The following is a 19,354-nucleotide window of genomic DNA, read 5'->3' on the forward strand; positions in this document are numbered from 1 at the left end:
AAATCAATGCAAACACCTTTAGCTTTCAGATTACTTAGCAGATTACTATAGTGTCACTGGATTGACTGAAAACTTTCACAATTAATTTGATCTCTTTCATAACTTGGTAGCTACACATGTAAAAAATTTTCAAGTTTCGTTTTCCATGTGAGATAACTGGGAATAAAAATAGGTTACGGAATCAGTCTATTTAAAAAGTAACATTGATTTTGAGAGTGTACACCCAAATATACTGTAGTAAGAAATATTTCACCACTTACTAGAATTTTAAACATTCCAGATTGTTAGGTAACAAAAGATATTTTAGACACTGGCACCCACTGCCTTTACAAGGTCTCTCCAAATGGCATTGAACAATGTATATGTAGTGTCCCAGGACTGTACAAAGATCCTGCCTCAATAATTACAAGAATGCACTTAATAAATTATTTTTCTATTTTCTTCTATTAATATGTAAATAGTTTATACAACATAAAAAAGTTAATTTGTACCTATTACAGGTAACATATCTATTTAGCTTTTCATCTGAAAGCCTGTAAGACTTGATGACCTGCAAACTTATTTACATAACTCATTTGAAAGTATTTTTTAAAAATAATATTGTCCAGCATTTAACAAAATTGTGAGTTAAAAAAGGAAAGAAATCACTTAACAGCATTTGTTTTCTTGATTTTGTCAAGTAACTTCACCAGCTGTCTGTTGTAAGGCAGGTTGGTTGCTCTGATGGACTAAGATTCCCCATGGTGATAGGCTTTTAGTAAATTCATTTATAAAATTGGATGAAAGCGAGTAAGAAAAAAAGTTTAGAGTTTCAAAAGAACTGAAACTTCTTATTTTCACTACAAATTCAGAATAGGCACTGAAATGTGACTCCTTAGGGACCTTTCCAGAAGATTGTCTCTTCGCTGGGTATTATTCCATTTTTAAACTAAGAAGACAAAAAAGAAAAAAAATTATCAGGGCTACGTAATTGAAGATTACAAAAAAGGAATCATCATACATATTTCTTCTCTTCTGACTAATAGAGGAAAGAACTTGTCTTAAGATTAAAGCATCACAATTACTGTTTTGGTTAGATTATTTTTAATTTCGTTACTAGATTTAAGCAACATTGGAAAATAAAAATATACTTTTCAACATCTAATTTGGCGTGTGTTATTGAAAACTAAGGTTCTGAAGCACAAGGCTAAAATAGTCCCAAATTATGCTTATCTTTATGCTCCAGGACAGTATCAACAAACCATATAACGTTCCTGTTTGCATAACCTCCTCTTCGAGAGAGAGATGTTGCTAACTCCCTAGCCACTCTACTCTAGTTTCTTATAATGAGAAATATTTTCCTTAATATTTAAGATGATGTAACAACTTAATTCTTGTCAACCACAAGGACTGCTTCCCATTTTCTAGACCCATAATGATAGCTTTGGTCATGTTCCCTAAACTTCGTTAAATGGTCGATGTTTTTCATGAATGGTAGCAGCCAAAACTGAGACCTTAACAGCACAAAAAAAAGAGTGATATATTTACTTCAGTTCTCTTCCACACACAGACACACCAACAAGTTGTATGCCCCTTCCAGACTGACTCCTGTCCAATTTTTGATGAATCTTGTAATACTCTTAAGTAAAAAAAACTACTTTACATTTCAAAACCATTGACCTTGAAGTATTTTGAAGATACCCTTTGAAACCCTATCCATCAATACAGAACAATATTAACTGTATGCTCTGTAAAAATTATATAACACAGGTGCCATCAGGAAAACCAATCCTCACCTTTCTCTGTAGTGTCTGCAGTTTATTAAGCATACCTTTTGTCTATGAACAGCAACTGTCTCCATCTTGTGAAACACCATGCATAGGAATGAGACTTTCACATTGCTCACTTTCTTCTTGCATTCTTAAAAGAAACAAATTTATTTCGAGTTATACAGTAATATGAAATTGTTTTTTACAAAGTGAAGGTTAAGGATCAAGTATGCTAGCTGTCTGACCCCTTAACTTCTTAAAGCATATTCAAGTTTGCACAATTTTCCCTGCATGTTCTGGGTACAGCAACTATCATAGAGGCAGTAACAGGGGTGGGGGGAGAGAAAACTGTGACAGTCACTAGGAAACTTCTTTTAAAAGGTAAACATTTCCATTTTCTGAGCATTGCATATGTTAATAAATGGATTGACAACTACTGCTATTAATAAATTAGTACACCTGAATACAAATTAGATGAAAATAAACACAGATGAAAATAAATTATGAGTTCTGTGGCTTACAAAAGAGTATAGAGGAAAAGCTAAAGAGATAGGATTATACTTGGTGACTGCCCTACCTCTGAATTCGATGTTTTCTACAAATAAAGGCAAAGATTCTTCTGATCCCCACCATCACTGGATCCCAGTTGTTATAGTGACATAAGAGAGTGGCAATGAAAAATGAAAAAAATACAGGGACTGCCCCTGCAAAAAATAACCAAGAAAACTGCACCTGGAATTAAAATACAAAGATCATTCAGTCAATGCTAAAAAAAATTAAAAAAAAAAAATTTAAAAATTGTCTTACTGTATATTTGGAGTAATTCTTATTGTACGTCTGAGACACAGTTTCAGTTCTCTTAAATTCAGTAAAATGTTACAATTATTTCTGTAAGTTATTTGGTACTACTTCTATAGCCACTGCTACTTTTAATCAATGAGTGACCTTTCTTCACTGATGCTCTCTTTCCAATGGAACACACTGTTGGCACCATGGCATGGATGAAGACTGATTTCCAAGTAGCCTCATTTCTAGGTTTTAGCTGTCTGACTGGTACCAGTGAGAAAGACTCCTAGACACTTTAAAAAATTTTGTGTAAGAGATCTCACCTTTTTAGACACTATGAATTTACTGCCATAGAATGGTAACTGCTGAAATCAATGCACACAGATGGACTTTGCTACAGGAAATCTACATTAATTCTCCTTTTCACTTCAAAAAAGGCAGGGCACATTATTTGCCCAATTTAAACTAAATTCTTCTTGTATCTGTACTACTCCTTTATTACTACACTCAGAAGCGATCATCTGACACTGTTTAAAACTTAAAATTATAGAAGGTGAGAGAAACCTAGGATACAAGAACCCCTCTGCAAGGCGGCCTCAAGGCCAACAGAGCCACATGAGCCATGAGCGCAGCTCCCTCTTGTGGGGAAAGCTTCCAAAGTTCAAGACTAGAGAAAAAAAGGAAGTTTTGGTATCTGGCACTGATGTTCACTCTCTAAATAAACCACAAGTGTTAGAGCCTTATGTCATCCTTAGTGATTTCTAATGGGAATTCATAAACACAGATGTTAGCAAATTGAATATTTAAATAGTTGTTAAAAAATCGTCATTTCCTAAGATTCATATTTATGTCATATTATTACAGAATAATAGAGACTCAGAAAGTTAGTAATTATGCATATTGTATAATTACCATACCATTTGACAGTCAGATGAAGACTGCATGTATTCATGTTTTAATCTTTACATTATTGGCCATGCCAGTGGCATTCTTACATAAGTTCCTTTTAAGAAAGCTGAAATGTGGTATAGAGACAAGGCTGGCCAGAAGCACTAACTGCAAAGCTCCAAGTTGGAAGCTTGAATTTCTAATCAGCCCAACCTGGGCACCCGAGACTTCAGAGAACATAGGGCTTGGCTTAGCAAAACATTGATGTTTGTATGACAAAGCCATGCTTGTCCAAATACACTTGTACAACAAACTTCAAAGTCTACAGAAGTTTGCCTTTAATTAGGGTCATTCATTTGTGCTTTTAACACTAGCAATTTTTTTTGAAAAAAAGTAAGAGACATATAACTTGCCCTTGTGCTACCAACATTAACTCAAAGTCATACAACAGAGCCTTAAAGATGTTTCTGCTATTTCAGACGCTTCAATACTTCATGAGTACATAAAGAATAAATTAATTTTAAAGATCAGGACTCTGTGTTTACTCAGATTAAATAGCTTAGAGATAAAGTTGTTTACTGACAATTAGAAAAGCATATCCCATTTTTCAGTGTATTCCAGAAGAAAGTTGAGATGAATCACTTCAGAAGATAATGTTAGCTTTTCATATATTGATACATGCAACTATATGTACATACATCTTTGGAATTTACTTGTACAGATACACACACTTGTGTGTAAACCATGTATAGATACACACATGTATCCAAACCAAATTCTTATATATTGCTGCCAGCATTAGCTCACATATAAACCTAACGACACCTCGCTGATGTGAATTCTTGCAGGCAAAGTCTACAGATTTCTTTTCCTTTTTTTCCTTAATAGCTATCATTAGTTATTTACTTTCTATTTATGTCCCAAGTGTATGTCGCAGACACTTGAACAACAACACACACACAGTTATCTTACCAGTGAATGCTTTGCTGTTGCTGGAATCAGTGCAAGCATTTGCTATATTTCTATGTTGAAATATTCAGCTAATATGAATATGAAAGACACTGTACCTTACATGTTTGTTACACAAATATTTATTCAGGGTCTGACTCTCCTTTTGTTTTCCAAAATTGACTTTGCTTTTTTAAAATTTTTACTCTTTTACTTTTCTGCTTTATTTTCCAAAATCCACATTGATATTAAAAGTGTAACACAAGTTGTGTAGGTTTTTTTCCCCCCCATTTTTACATGCCTGCCAGAACATTTCAGAAGTCAAAAATTCTCATTAGAATTTACACTTTCTTGTGAAAACATTCAGCAGTAAAGCTTCTCTTTGGTATGAAACTCTACGTGTTACACTTGACTAATTTCTTGTACGCAAGTTAGTCTTATACAAGCAAGTACAAGGCTGAAAAGGCAAGCTCAAATGTAATGACTGAAAACAAGTCATGAACTGAACCACCACGGATAAGGCACAAACCCCACTGGTTGCAGGGAAGCCACTACTCGGAGAATGCTCCATTTAAGCCATGTTCCAGGCACAGTCAGAATTCGTCTCTTCTCATGCCTCTGCACCACTATTTGCACAGAGCTTACCAACTAAGCATAACTGCATTTGCTGTAAGACTCAAAAGAACACCAAAGCAGTGTAATCAGCAGGAGCTGGCAGAGCAAGACCACCAGTCTATTCCAGATTTCAGAAGCATAGTATTGTATAGTTAGTTTGGTCAGTTTTGCCCATTTTTATTGATATAATTTTCAGCTAAACTATTACATGACTAAACTGCTTCTTAAATCACATTAAGATTTACCATCTCACTAAAGAACTTCTTGTATTCCAGAGACAAACTGTATTTAGGCCAAAGTGCTCAAATGCTGACTAATTAACTATTTTGTGCCTAGAAAACACTAGCTAGCACATACTTTTACTCCCTGCTTTCTAAAAAACCTGCAGCCTCTCCATACCACATGCCTATAAGCACTTCTAATGTTGGTGAGATATAGGTGTCACCAGTGGTCACCACACACACAAGCATGTGATGGGAAACGTTTACACTCTAGCCAAGTGACACGTGCACGTGTCGACACCAAGGTGTCAAAAGGCACGGGCATATTGGCCTGTGTGGGGATGCCCTCCCAAAAAAGAAGGGCATTATTGTTGTCAGAAAAATTTAAGATTGCTATAATAGATGTATTATAAAATCAGGTTCAAAGCTATTTCAAACAGTTAAACAGCCATTTTGTATTTCAAATTAATATTTTTAAGAATAGGGATTATTTAAATCCAAAATTATGAGGAGAAACAACTGATACTGCCTTCAGGAAATAGAAACAGTTACATGATCTCAATTTAAAGTGGGAAAAAAACAAACAAACAACAACAACAAAAAACAGTAATTGCATGATTGCAGTATATGCTAAATAATTATTATTCATTTGAAATGAAGAATTTTATATTCCTTGCCACTGATTAACTACTAAATTCAAATATTCAGAGTTAAAGTTGAAGTTCATATGGAATTAAATATTTAAGACTGTGAATTCTACCCCATCAGCATGAAAAGTATCTATACACCTTGAAGAGTAATATAAACTAGCTTTATATAGTTTCTATTCTAAACTCCTATTATGAGATTCTTTTCTTTCTTTACATGCAAGGTTTTCCCAGAGCTACTACCTTACTATCAGTGCAACTAGACTACCTTAAATGACGAGTTAAACAGAAGCCAAATATCCACATGAAGTCAATAATGTGCACCTAAGTCTTGTAGCTGCTATGTTCCTTTGTGGTAACCCTGCAGATTTTTGGTTTTGTCATGAATTGAGTACCTTCAAGACAAGCAGTCTACAACAATTCTATAATTGTAAAGGTAGCAATTTAAGCTGCGCTGTACTTGCAGTTTTTCTTTAATTCTGAAAAGTACCTATTCAAGGTAAGGCATCTGACAGGCATTGCTGATGACGGTGGAGTACTTTTCACACCAGCTGCATCCTAATCAAATATATTTAAGTGTGCAAGTGCATGCTCGCAAGTGCAAAATTACTGTAATTGTCAGTATCAAGAGAATATTCATTATGATGCAGTTCAACAATGTGACAGAAGTAAAATACTGTTCATTGTTTATAAGTAACACTGCCATTTAATTCAAAGAGATTCTGTTACTAATGCTCAAAAATCCAGTAGTACATTACCTTCTGCATGCACATGTCAGCTATTATGGACAGAGGTATTGTAAGGCTTAGCGCAAGTGTGCCTATCAGTGATGAGGTAAGAAAGCATCCCCTAAAAGACAAAAGATTATGAAGAATAATAAAGTCTTATTTAAAAATTAAAAGACAACCAAAGTAATAGATCAAACTGCAGGAGACATTAGATCAAGCTTAACTATTACCCATTGTTTGTTTTAATAATAAAGAATTGAGATACCTACACGCTGTCACAGATCTGTAAAACTGCACGAAAATCTTGACTATTGATGTCTTCTAGAGTGAGGTTTAATTCCCATACAGATCTTTTGAGATTATGGAAAATTCACTATTTCCCAGGTAGGGACTTGAACCAGAAAAAAAAATCTGCATTTTGTTTCCATGCTGAAATAGTTTAATACTAGCTTATAGCAATTAAATTTGTTTTGCCCCAGTCTGGTTAACTGAAACAGAAAGGTTGCTACTATCTAGAAATCCTACCCAAAGACAGAAATATATTTTATTAATAGACAAATTCGTAAATTAACAGACTCCGCTTTTTAAATCTCACTCTATAATACACCCTAGAAGCCACTCTTCAGAGTCTCAGTAAGACTCCTCTGCATTCTACAAGTTGTCTCATCACATTTCCTGAACAGGAAGGGACTTCTCTAAATCACCGAGTCACAAAAAGCCATGACAATTTATTTAAATAACAGAACAGAACAGAACTACATGCACATGTCATTGTGGCATCTATGGCATTAACAGCCTCAGAATTCTTACTAACCCATTTCACAGAATCCCAGCACGGCAGGGGGAAAGGATCTCTGGAGATCACCTAGTCCAACCCCACTGCTAAAGTAGATTTTCCTAAAGCAGGCTGCACAGGATCACATCCAGGCGGGTTCTGAAAGCCTCCAGAGGAGAGTCCATAACCTCTCTGGGCAGCCTGTTCCAGGGCTCCAGAACCCTCACAGGAAAGGTTTTTTCTTTAGGGTTAGGTGGAACTTCCTGTGTTCCAGTTTATGCCCATTGCCCCTTGTCCTGTCACTGAGTACCACTGAAAAAATACTGGCCCCACCCTCTTGGCAGCTACTCTCTAGATACTGATAAGCAGTGATACCACCCCCTCTCAGTCTTGTCTTCTCCACCCTAAACAGCCTCAAGGCTCTCAGCGTTTCCTTATCAGAGAGATGTTCCAGTCTCCTCATCATCTTTGTAGCCCTTCCATTGAGGTCTCTGCAGTAGCTCCCTGTTTCTCTTGACCTGGGGAGCCCAGGGGTGGACACAGTACTCCAGATGTGGCCTCACTAGGGCCAAGTACAGGTGAAGGAGATTGCACTTAACCTTCTTATCAGCTGATACTGAACTGTGGTCTACACAGGTAAGCCAATTTCTGTGCAATGTATGCAGAGCATGCAGTACATACCAGAGCCAGAGGAACTCAGACAGGACTGTTCCAATAAGGCCATTAACAACAATGCACATCCATATCAGTTTACTGGGAAACTCAAATGCTTCAAACCCAGTATAGTGAAGCAGGAAAAACCCTGGCCACAGCAGCAACAGGTTAAACAGCCCTACAAAACCTGAGCAGAAAAACAATATTAAGTACATCACAATCAGTGCATCCTTCAAAACAACTAAAATCTACTAAACTCTGCTATTTTGACAACATGCATACATAAAAGCAGCATCAGAGCAATATCTGAAATCCTTGGGAGGAAGGCAATATTATAAACTTTAACTAAAATTCACATACAATTATGTATTTACAGGTTTGAAACTGAAAAAAGTTAAAGTTTCCATTGAATCCAAAGGGCTTGTCTGCATTCCTACAGGTTGTGTTACCTTTCATTGTTAAGACTGTAAACAAGAAACAATTCAAACAACTAGTCTCCAAACCACTCGTAACCACAGGAGCACCAGGCTGTCTCTGCTTCCTTGGCTCTTCTGAGTCCCTTTATCACTCAGACAGTTTAGTGCCTGAAAGCAAACAATTTAATCGCACACTGAACTAAAACTTCCGGAGTTATTTTTGGTCTTACCGAAGAACATTGGTATGTCAAGTTTATCTTCTCTATCTACTTTCCTTTTTATCATTACTATGTACACAGCATACAGCATTGCTCCAACAAGAGACCAAAGGGAACCTGGAAAGATGAAAGAAACACTCACTTAAGATATACCAAACATGTTAGGTACATTTGGACCAACTCTCCTAAAAATACCACCGTTATAAAACTGTCAGAGATAAACTGTTTATTACAGAATCTATGAATACATGAAAAACATGGAAAAATGCAGAAAGTTCAAAATATGTAAATACTTTCCCAATTAAGCTATGTACACAGGTGGGGAAATTCATCATAAATTTCCAGTTTCAGAAGGTGAAACTAAAAAGCCGAACTGTGAAACATTACACAATTAAATACACAGCTTGCTATATGACCAACTGAGATGTACTCATCACTGCTATTTCTGGGATTTAAAAAAAAAAACAAAAGTAAATACCTATTGTGTGTTTTCCAGTAGATTTTTCAGATCCAGAAAGGTTAACGAGTACCACACCACCAATGCTAGCAAGAAAGAAGAAATACAAGAACTTTTTTACAAAGAGAGAAAAAAAAAAAAATAAGAGGAGAAAAGATCTAAACATACAGTTCTATCTTTAGCTGGTTTTAGTTAAGGAGATTGCACTTTTGGAAAGCCAGAAAGAATTTTCTGTTGCTACTGCCTGATCCTAAACTAAGACCAACCAACCCAAAAAATCCCACTTCGAACTTCCCTGAAAAATGCAGCGGGCATTTAATGAAACAGGCTGACAGTGCTGAATGCCAAGCCTCTTCTTTTTCTCACCTACCCAAAAATAAAGAAACCACAATTAAACAGCAAGAAAGACAGTTCATGTAGCTCCAACGGAAACCAGATTAATCCAGTTTCCTACAGGAGCACAAGGCTCAGTAACTGTTCATGATACAGAATCCTAGAATGGTCTGGGTTGGAAGGGACATTACAGATCTTCTAGTTCCAAGCCTGGTGCAATATGGAAGTGACACCCCCTACTAGACCAGGTTGTGCCAGGAAGAACTCTTACAAGAGTAAAACCTTGTCTTGAAAACCTCCAGTGATGGAGCATCCTCAACTTCCATGGGCAACCTGTTCCAGTGTCTCACCACCCTCACAGTGAAGAACTTCTTCCTTACATCTAATAATCTAGATCCACCCTCTTCCAATTTTGAAGCCATTACCTTTTGTCCCATCACTACAAGACCTTGTAAAAAGTCCCTCTTCAGCTTTGTTGTAGGCCCCCTCCAGACACTGGAAGGCTGCAATAAGGTCTAGTCAGACCCTTCTGTTACGTAAAAGTATTTAAATGCAGTAGCAGAGGTATTTAGTAGTAGAACTATTTAAAGTAGAAGTACTTAAAAAGACTTAATTTGCTTGCTCAATTTACCTGTGAAACAAGGTTGTTTTTTTTTTTTTAAAAAAAAAAAGCTAAGCATATCACATATTGTCACAGATCACATAGGTATAGTAGCTATAGTTGTCCTTTCAACCTATCATGGAGTTTTTGACCAAATATTCCATCTCATTATCCTACCTTAAAATAACAGCTAATAATTTGGACAGGGTAAATCTGTCTCCACTGTTACTGGGAAAGACTGCAGCCAAGATTAAAGTAAAAAGCCCTGCAAGAGAAATTAAGACGTTTATACCATCAAGTTTTGCTACTACTTTGTTCAGAAAACTGCACAGAAATGTTCTTCTTTATATTTCGCATACTTGTTTCAGCTACTCGATCTTAGCACCCTTAAGTTAGATTGGAACTATTAAGAAATTAATAGCTTATGATGTGAATTCTCAGATAAACAAATACATGCTCCATTTTGAGAAAGGTTAGCCACCCTAACAAACTAAACTGTAACAAACCTGAAAAGTTAGTGGAAAAAAAAAAAAAACAAACCACATCATTGTGCTGTTAAAATTGATTTTATAAAACAAGTTACTCCACACAGTATGCAGTCCCATAATTTAAGTACTTTAAAGCTCATATAAGAGCCTTGCAAAAAATCTGTAAAGCAAGTGACTTACCCAACATTTAGGCGATTTGAATTCTTTACCCCTATTTTTTAAAAAGCTAATGATCAGGAAGACCTCACCATGAATTGTATCTATTTTGACAAAAAGTTATACCACTTTTCCTTCAAACCTATTACATTCCCAACATATCTCATTATTACACAGCCACAAGTGCAAACGTACACATACACAAAGCTGAAAGCAAAAAGCAGGGGAGTGACGACGACAGCCCAAACCCCTGCAACTACACAGCGAAATTTTTAAAAGCTCATATTTGATGTCTTTAAGTCTTACTGTCCCCATGAACCCACATGTAAATCACTACACAAGTCCACTGCAACCCATCTTTTTATTTTATACAGTAGCCTTAGAAAGGATATCTGGGGGTGTAAATAAAACTTACCAGAGGTTGACGACAAGATATTAACTATTGCAACTTGGGTGTCTGATAGAGCTTCTTGGTAAGAGAAATTTGCCAAGAACCACTGTGGGAAAAGAAAATTCATTTTGTAATTAAACAGAGAGCAACAACAGAGTTTAAGTTTCTCAATGCAATAAAAATCCCACTTAAAGAAAAAAGCCAACTATTTACCCAAAAATAAAATCAAGACAGGACTTTTACCTCAATTACATTTCTAACTTCTGTCTTTTAATGTACCCCTCCACTTTAACAGAAGGAAAATTAGAACTGGCCCAATCCAACCATTTTTAGCATGTTTAATAATGAAATAACATACTTCAGAACTTAAAAAAAAAATTAAAATTAAAATTATATTGTCCTAGCTATTCTATAGTAACTAAAGGTACTTTCAACTTGTTTTGCAAATTGCATATGGGCTGCAAAGAAATTTTAGAGCTACACGGGACATTAGCCATCCTAATGAGGTTTTCTTAGAGTTCTTAAAACTGGCACACATCTCCACTCTAAAAACAAACCATCACTTACATTCAATACCTCACAAACATTTTTGAAAGATTCATACTTGTTAATTCCTCAATAAAGGAAGAAAAAGGCAAGTTGTTTTTTTATCATTTCTTGACTGCAATCTCATTAAAAAGATCTCAGATCTATCCTCAGGGAAGTTACCACGCTCTAAAGTCTTAGAGAAAATATACAGTCCAAGCAAAAATACACAAGACATGCCAGTAGTAGCAGCATCTGTGAATAGCATGAACAGGATTCCTCCTGTGAAATAAGTCACAGAGACATTTACCCATCTCCTGCAATCTCACTGCAGCTTTTACCAGCCTGTATACATGTGTACCCCAGATATATATATACACATTTATGCCCCAGATGTGTATATATATACACAAACATACCCAGCACTGGACAACAGGACCTTCCAGTTAACCACACACTCAGGATCTCTTTTTATTACCCTGCCTTTAAGAGATTGCATCTTCATGTCCAGCACATGAGGAAATTTTTACTTTTTACAATATATTTATAAAATGAGGCATAAAGAATACAAGTCATCCCAGAACTGTTTCACTATTATTATGCAAGTTTTAATTGCACCTATACTTCAGTTTTCTGAAAGAATGGAGCACATACCACAAAGCAAAAGAAAAAGCTGATTTTTGCTACTTGAGTTGCAGTGAGTTTTCCTACAGTTTTTAATATTGATTCCTGCTCCTTAACTGTTGGATATGACATGCGAGACAACTTGGCTTCCAGCGCATGACTCGACGGGAGCTGTCGGATCTCCATAATGTTACTGAACCTTACACGAGGCTTTTTGGGAGCTTCAGGAGAAAAGGGAAGGAAAAAAAAAAAAAAAAAAAAGGAAAGAGAAGCTGCACATTATCATTAAACTTTTCAAGCCAACCCAGTATGTAGATAAAACTATGATGTTCTAATACAGCATTGGATACTTCACAACTGATTTTCCTCCAAATAGAAGACATGCCATTATTTTTATTTATTAAACTTATATTTTGCTATTTGATATGTCACTAATAAGAGAAACCACAATTACTGTTTTCAATCAGCACAGTTGTCCACCCCAAAAAAACCAAACCCCACAATGTATAAATAAACACCACATGTAGGATTCTCTCTAATTGTTTAATACTCAAACAGTCAAAAAATGCACACAGCTATACCTAACTGCAAGGACAGTGTTTCATTTGGAGAATGAGTGTCCAACAGACCTCAAAGCTTAGCAGAGATCACAAGGTCACTTGCTCACTGGAAATCCACCCTCTAATTAATCTTGCAAACTAGGAACACATTTTATTTATAAGGGTATTGCAAGTATCACTAGTTTCCTGTGTAAAGAAGGCATTATATGCTACATAAAAATATTAGCCTAATTAAAAAATAAACAATACCTAATTTCCTAAATAAAGCAAAATGAAAAGTTACAGCTCAAATAACCCTGAAGTGATTGGTGCATGTTACCACAGGACAGCAGAGCCTACCAAAGCAGTTCTTAAACACACATCACCTAGAAATTAAGAAAGAGACTTTCACTTTTAAAAGCAGATCAGATAATTGGACTCTTTGACAGCTGACTTTTCTATAGCTGTCTGGGACAGTTAGGCCTGTTTCAGCTACTATCACAAGAATCAGAATGCATATAGACTGTTAAAATTCTTACTTTGACTGCTTTGCTCCTGCTCTAACAAGGACAATAGTTTGTTTTTTCCAGAGGCTGACTCACTGCTGCTGGTCATACATGCCCAGAAGGAAAGAATCACAAGTACTGAACCCAGTTGGTCCCTTGAGATAAACATAGGCTGGATCTGTAGTGACCAAGAAAGGTAAACTGAACGATAGGCCTATGTTTTCTCTACCTCAAAGTAAACATGAGACTGCAAATCATGCAATGAAGAGATTTAAGGAAGAAAAAAAGAAAGAAAAAGAGAGAGGCAGGGGAAAGAAAGTCAAATCCTGCAGCATGACAGCAGTCAGACCAACAGAGAGGGAAATCATTCTTTCAAAGAACTAGCATTTTAGTATTCCAAAAGTCTTTACTCACTTTTCTCCCCATCACTATTATTACTGCCATTTTTTTCAGTTGGCAAATCATGAAACTTTACAGGAACGTATAAAGGTTCACTCTGAAATGAATCAGTATAAATAAAAAATACAGTTAAGCAGGATATTTTATAAGCAGTAGAATTAATTTCTTGATTTAGTTCTCTAATTGGCTAAAAGTTTGGTGAGTATTAAGACAATCAAACAGAACAAAGCAGTTTTGCGCATAGCAGACAGATTTATAAAATACATTGATACATAATCTCTATTTTATGTTGACCGTTCAATCTATATTTTATGTTAAACATTTTATGGTAAAATGCAGTACTCAAAAATAACTGTACGCTTTTGTGTATACCCTCATGAACACAAAACTCATCCCCCAAAATTTCAAGCCTACTAATTTAAAATTTAAAATAACTCATCAAAATCACAGGAATTTCAATAGTTCTACAGCTTCTGTCCAAATGATAAGCTAGAAACCTAAAATACAGAATACATATACACAAATGAATACTTACACATTTTCCTCCCATGACCCTAAAAGCTCACGATCTAGAACTAAAAGTCAAAAAACTCTGGGAAAGGAACCCCAGTACATAATGCACTTGGCAGAAGTTTTAACTACTTAAAATTCACAAGTTTTAAGCTGCTTGTTAAAATTAAATTAATAAACTGCAAGAGTAAGGTACTGAAAAAGACCTGTTAACTGGATTTTCATTAGGCTCCTTTTTAGGACCAGATATTTTGTGGCTGTTTAAATTAATGCAAAGTTGTCCAAGGTTAAAAATGAATCCTGCTTCTAGAGTCATATGATCTTAATGAATTGATCAGACTAAGATCTTATTCTTCAATGTAGATAAATAAGGCTGGGAAAAAAAAAAAATAAATTAAGCATACATCTGGATAATGTCTCTTCAACTCCCTATTCAGTATAAAATACCCATATGGCAGTTTGTTAGCAGTCAGTTGCATCCCTCTATTACAGGGATGGTTTAAAAAAAATTAAAATTCTGTGGTTTGGATATATTTCTGCATGTGACCTTTGATTTACGTATGCAGATTAAGCAGCACTCTGTGATCAACAGAGGCATGAACGTCATTTATGAATGATGAAACTCACCACAAAACCCACCAACTGGCAATGCAGCTTATGAGCAGAACACCAGGACTGATATTTGATTCAATAAACAGTAGTCACTTTGTCCACTGGAAGGAAGAAGACAGTCCATTTCTCTTTCAAAACGCCACGCAGGATCACAGTATACAAGACATTCAACTAACTGAATGATTCTCTTGTGGATTCCAGCCTTGAAAACTGTTTGGCTTTACCACGAGTTCTCCCCATTTTGCTCTGGCAGCTACTGAGCTGAACACGTAAAGGTTCACTTTGTACGACAAGTATTTCTTGTACAAACTACAACAGAAACATGGAAGTGTTCTATTGGGCTGAGAATCTATTTCTCATAAGCAATGTCTTTATTTGCAGCACTTATTAATGACATATAAGTTACCCATCCCCTTTTCCAAAACTGTTACATTTAAGATCGCCGTACTGTGAACACTAAGACAGGACAACGTGTAGTGCTGCCATAAAGCACTGACCTTCACAAATTAAGGCACTTACCAGAGAACTGTTTACAGTGTTATCTGTTGTACAAGTGGCAAAATAACCTTCAGCATCTGCAAACTAAGCACAGAATTTTAAATGTAATAAGCTATCAAAGCAGAGTTATTAATACCTGATTTTTTTGAGAATAAGTTTTTTAATGCTTTTTTTCCCCTAATTCTATCATAATTCCCTTTCTCCCCCCAGTCCTCCCCAATAAATAAGAAGGCTTACAAGTTCAGTAAATAATTTCAGTAACTCTGTACCTCTCGGAAAAGCTCATTGAATTGAGCTGCCCAGGTATCAATGCAGGATCAGGCTGTTAAAATGCCCAAACCTGTGGAGCTCAGCCTTAGTGAGACATGCTTCATCAAATTATGTTGCATGCATTAACAACAAGCTTCTCGTTTCTTCATTTTATTGAGGAAAAGTACCTTTGCATAAAAACCTGGAACTCTGCCCTAGTTTTAACAAGAGTTAAATTAGGATGAGGTAAAGTAAAATTTTTCATCTTCCCTTCTTCATCTTCACAAGCACTACTACCCCTGTTCCCTGATCTGCAGCTTGCTGTTCTGTTCTGTAAGAAATCCATTACACAAAACCAGTAATGTGGAAGAGGGCTTAACAGTGAGGTATGAGTGTTTACCTAAGCAATAAATGTATCGGGTTTGTTCCAGATTAAGTAACACAAGACATTTTAAAAGGCACTTGTAATAATGAGACAGTTGAGTATTTAACTAAGCTCCTCGGGGTAAAAATTAAAAATAAATCTTCTAACTGCACGCTACAGAACACCCATCGCACTGTTCTCTTGAAATATGCTAACATCAAATGTAATGACTATTTCCTACAGATTGCTCCAAACATTACTTTTTATAGGATTAGAAAGAAAAACATAATGAGATTCCAGTAGTGGTGCCACACAACGTGTGACAGACAGAGCATTCTTACTCCTTACTGGCCAGTTACGAGTTCATATTGTCTCTCTTTGACACAGCACTGCACAAGATTCACCACCCACCCCAGGCAATAGCTCCTTTTCCTACTCATCTGCTCAGATTAATTTTGTCAGTATAATTGCTTTGCACAACTAATCATCCTTTAGAGCTTTCATCATCCTTATTTGTCATTCCTGCCAACAAAGAATCTGTAAATTCTGTTTATTTCCCAATTATCTTGCAGAAATCCTGAACAGCACTAAGTCTAACATAGGCTATACTATACACAGGCACTTGGTATTGATCTGGCAAAAACTATTTCAAGATATCAGTCAATTTTAAATGTTCTATGTGTTTAATACAGGATAAAAAAAAACAACCAAACAAACAAAAATAAAAAAATAAAACCCAAGAGGGTTAGTTTTTTGGTTTTGTGGTATTTTGGGTTTTTCAAAGATAAAAATCATTTGGCTCAATGTCACATAACACTTCAATTTAAGTACGTTACGTCTACAGCTGTCACTAACAGTGACTAACAACATCCACAAGAACTGAAGTCAGTTCCTTTCACAGAAGCTCCTTTCTATGAAGACATGTTGATTAACAGCATGTTCTTGGATCACATTCACTGTTATTTAATGTGAGATTAATATGAGCCCAAATGCCTCACTGCTTCCTGAGTCCTGCTGCTCAGCATTCTGAAACACTGGCACAGAACAAGTGCTCTTCCCAACATCTCTTAATTTCCTTGGAAAAAAGTATGTATTTCTGTAGTATGACAGCAATTTTCTACTCTAGCACAAACTATGCCTAGTTCTAGAACAGGCAATAGAAGGTCACTTGTGCATAAAGGCTATAAAAATATAACATTAACAGCAAAACCATAATTCTACCACCTTTCCCAAGTGTAACTTTAAAAACTTCCAAACCTCTCAGCAAACAGTTCATAGCTCTGCCAGAGACAAAACCAGTCAGAAATAAAAATTAACCACCAAGTTGAAATACTGATTCCATTCATTACAGATGTGCTGGGGAAGAAAAAAGGAACCAACAGCCAACAGTGTTGAGGCTTATAAGCTGTTCTTAAAAAGAATTACCCTCCACAACTGTCCAAGATAAAATACCAGGCTAGATGGTGCAATGGTCTGGCCCAGCAGAGCATTTCTGTGATTCTTCACACGTTTCATACTGCTTTTGCCTTCTGTTTTTCCCTCTCACAAGACTATTATTACGATTGCCACGTCTCCCTGTGCTGTGATTCAGTTTATAGTTGCTCTTCTGAAAGCAGTTTCACAAATAGGTAAACTTTGCTTTTCTCCCATCCTTATTTTAATTTTTCTGTACAAACATCAACATTTACAGAGTTAAAATACTTACAAAAGCTGCATGCCTTCCACGAAACCCACGAGTACATTGTTGCCTCCATGGCTTCCAAACAATAAATCCCAAGAGGTACAGAACAAACATGGATGTTTTTGCAAATGTACTGAAAAAAGGTTTGTTGTACTTTGTAAAAACATACTGTGGAAAGAAAATAATTGCAGTATCCAAAATTACTAGTTAGGTGAGAAATCACAGAATGAATGAACAGGTTTAAGTGTAGAATCCAGAACAGTCTGGTTCCCAAAATGACAGTGCTGCAAGTAGTGGCACATATGTCCAGAAGACATAAGTGGCCCTACTTATTCTGGGGGTCCCCCCTCCCAAGCTATCTTAAACACCCACAAGAAGGTGCTGAGACGTTTTGTAGGCTACAATGCCACCACAGAAAAGCTACTTATTACTTGTATCTAAGCAAGCAACAGAATTGATATGCCATTGAACTCAAGTAGGACAGAAAATACAATATTTTCTCAATCAAAGACCACTTTTATAAGCAATAACATAATGATCACAAATTAGAGAAGATTGCTTTGATTAAGTAACAAGTCAGTATCAGCATTGACTCCACCAGCTCACTGGAAATAGTGTTTTATTAATATAATAGCATGTTAAGAACAAGCACTTGTATGTGACTAGTTTCAAAACTAATACAGAACATAACTTGATTAAAGTTCAGAAGCCTGAATTTGACAAGAATTTACTAAAAACTCTATTTCCATTGCTAAAGCTCTGTTTTAAATCCTAAAACTTAACACTAAATAAATACCAGACCAGTTTCAAGGGAGTCAATATATGAAACAGACTATGACAAACTTGTCTGCAGTTAGTTATAGGGTTTAAACTCCCTGACCTGAGACCTTTGATCCTAGACTTCTAGATGTTCTGAACTATCCCCTACCACACCACCTAGCCTGCAACGTTACAGCTCATTTACTGCTTCTTGGGAAACAAGAATCAAAACACAGTTTTAATCAATATGGCAATAAACAAAATTAATTGTCCAATTGGAGTACATAGTTATGAGCTTATGTTGCTTAATTTGAAAGTCATCAATAACACCTCCTGTCTTGAAAGCAACAGTCAGGAAGTTGAGCTTGTTTGCAACTTTTAGTAGGTACAGGTTAGCTCATTAACCCAAAGGATATCATCTTCCCTGTACCGAAAAGGTGTTTGAACATTACACAAGAACACTCAGTGAGTATCTGAGTGACCATGTTTCTGCTGCACCTCTCTCTTAAACAGGCTTTTCTTTTCCTTTTAAGATGCATGGAACAATACTTACAGAAGTGAGTTCTGAAGAGGCCACCCATATTATATCGACGAGGAGAAGAATGACGATTCCTAGAGCCATTCGCCTGCGTTGAGTGGATGAACTGCTCTGGGAGCTCATTCGGTTCATGACAAACACCCACACCATTTGTGACCTGTTCAAGACAAAGGAATAAACCCCAAAAGTTTAGAAACAGTGACAAAAAAAAAAAAAAAAAAACCGAACTAACCAAACCAACCAACAAACCAGTGGGGGCATGTATTTCACATATACGAAATTGACCTAATATGCTAGGAAACACATGCTTATGTTTGTTAAAAAGCAAATCTTTGACAGATCTGGCATGCGATTTTCAGAGACATTAGGGACCATTAAATTCTTAAAAGGTCAAGACTGTCTATCAACTGTTCTACAACTTAAGTGAGCAAAAGCAGGTATAACATACAATGCCTTTTTGGAATTTCTACGCTATGAATT

The 19,354-nt window shown here is 36.1% G+C and overlaps 1 protein-coding gene across 1 annotated transcript; it reads right to left on the bottom strand.

Moving 5' to 3' along the window:
• Nucleotides 1-248: 248 nt before the first annotated feature.
• Nucleotides 249-19,024, bottom strand: SLC35F5 (solute carrier family 35, member F5). Its single transcript, XM_008950227.1, has 14 exons — nt 18,890-19,024; nt 17,602-17,745; nt 15,305-15,367; nt 13,679-13,760; nt 12,250-12,440; nt 11,095-11,176; nt 10,213-10,300; nt 9,123-9,187; nt 8,657-8,761; nt 8,038-8,197; nt 6,612-6,702; nt 2,326-2,480; nt 1,811-1,899; nt 249-928 (listed from the first exon to the last, which is right to left on the bottom strand). The coding sequence occupies exons 1-13, from the start codon at nt 19,022-19,024 to the stop codon at nt 1,818-1,820; spliced, it is 1,443 nt and encodes a 480-aa protein (XP_008948475.1). The 3' UTR covers nt 249-928; nt 1,811-1,817.
• Between the last annotated feature and the right edge of the window lie 330 nt (nt 19,025-19,354).

Source organism: Merops nubicus, unplaced genomic scaffold (assembly GCF_000691845.1).
Source record: "Merops nubicus isolate BGI_N331 unplaced genomic scaffold, ASM69184v1 scaffold3912, whole genome shotgun sequence".
In the NCBI taxonomy this organism is placed as follows: Eukaryota; Metazoa; Chordata; class Aves; order Coraciiformes; family Meropidae; genus Merops; species Merops nubicus.

Coding starts and splice junctions, on each gene's coding strand:
- SLC35F5 (XM_008950227.1), bottom strand. CDS start 19,024: ATGGTGTGGGTGTTTGTCATGAACCGAATGAGCTCCCAGAGCAGTTCA. Junction 17,746..18,889: donor CCTCTTCAGAACTCACTTCT/GTAAGTATTGTT, acceptor TTCTTTCCACAG/TATGTTTTTACAAAGTACAA. Junction 9,188..10,212: donor TTATTAGCTGTTATTTTAAG/GTAGGATAATGA, acceptor CTTTCTTGCTAG/CATTGGTGGTGTGGTACTCG.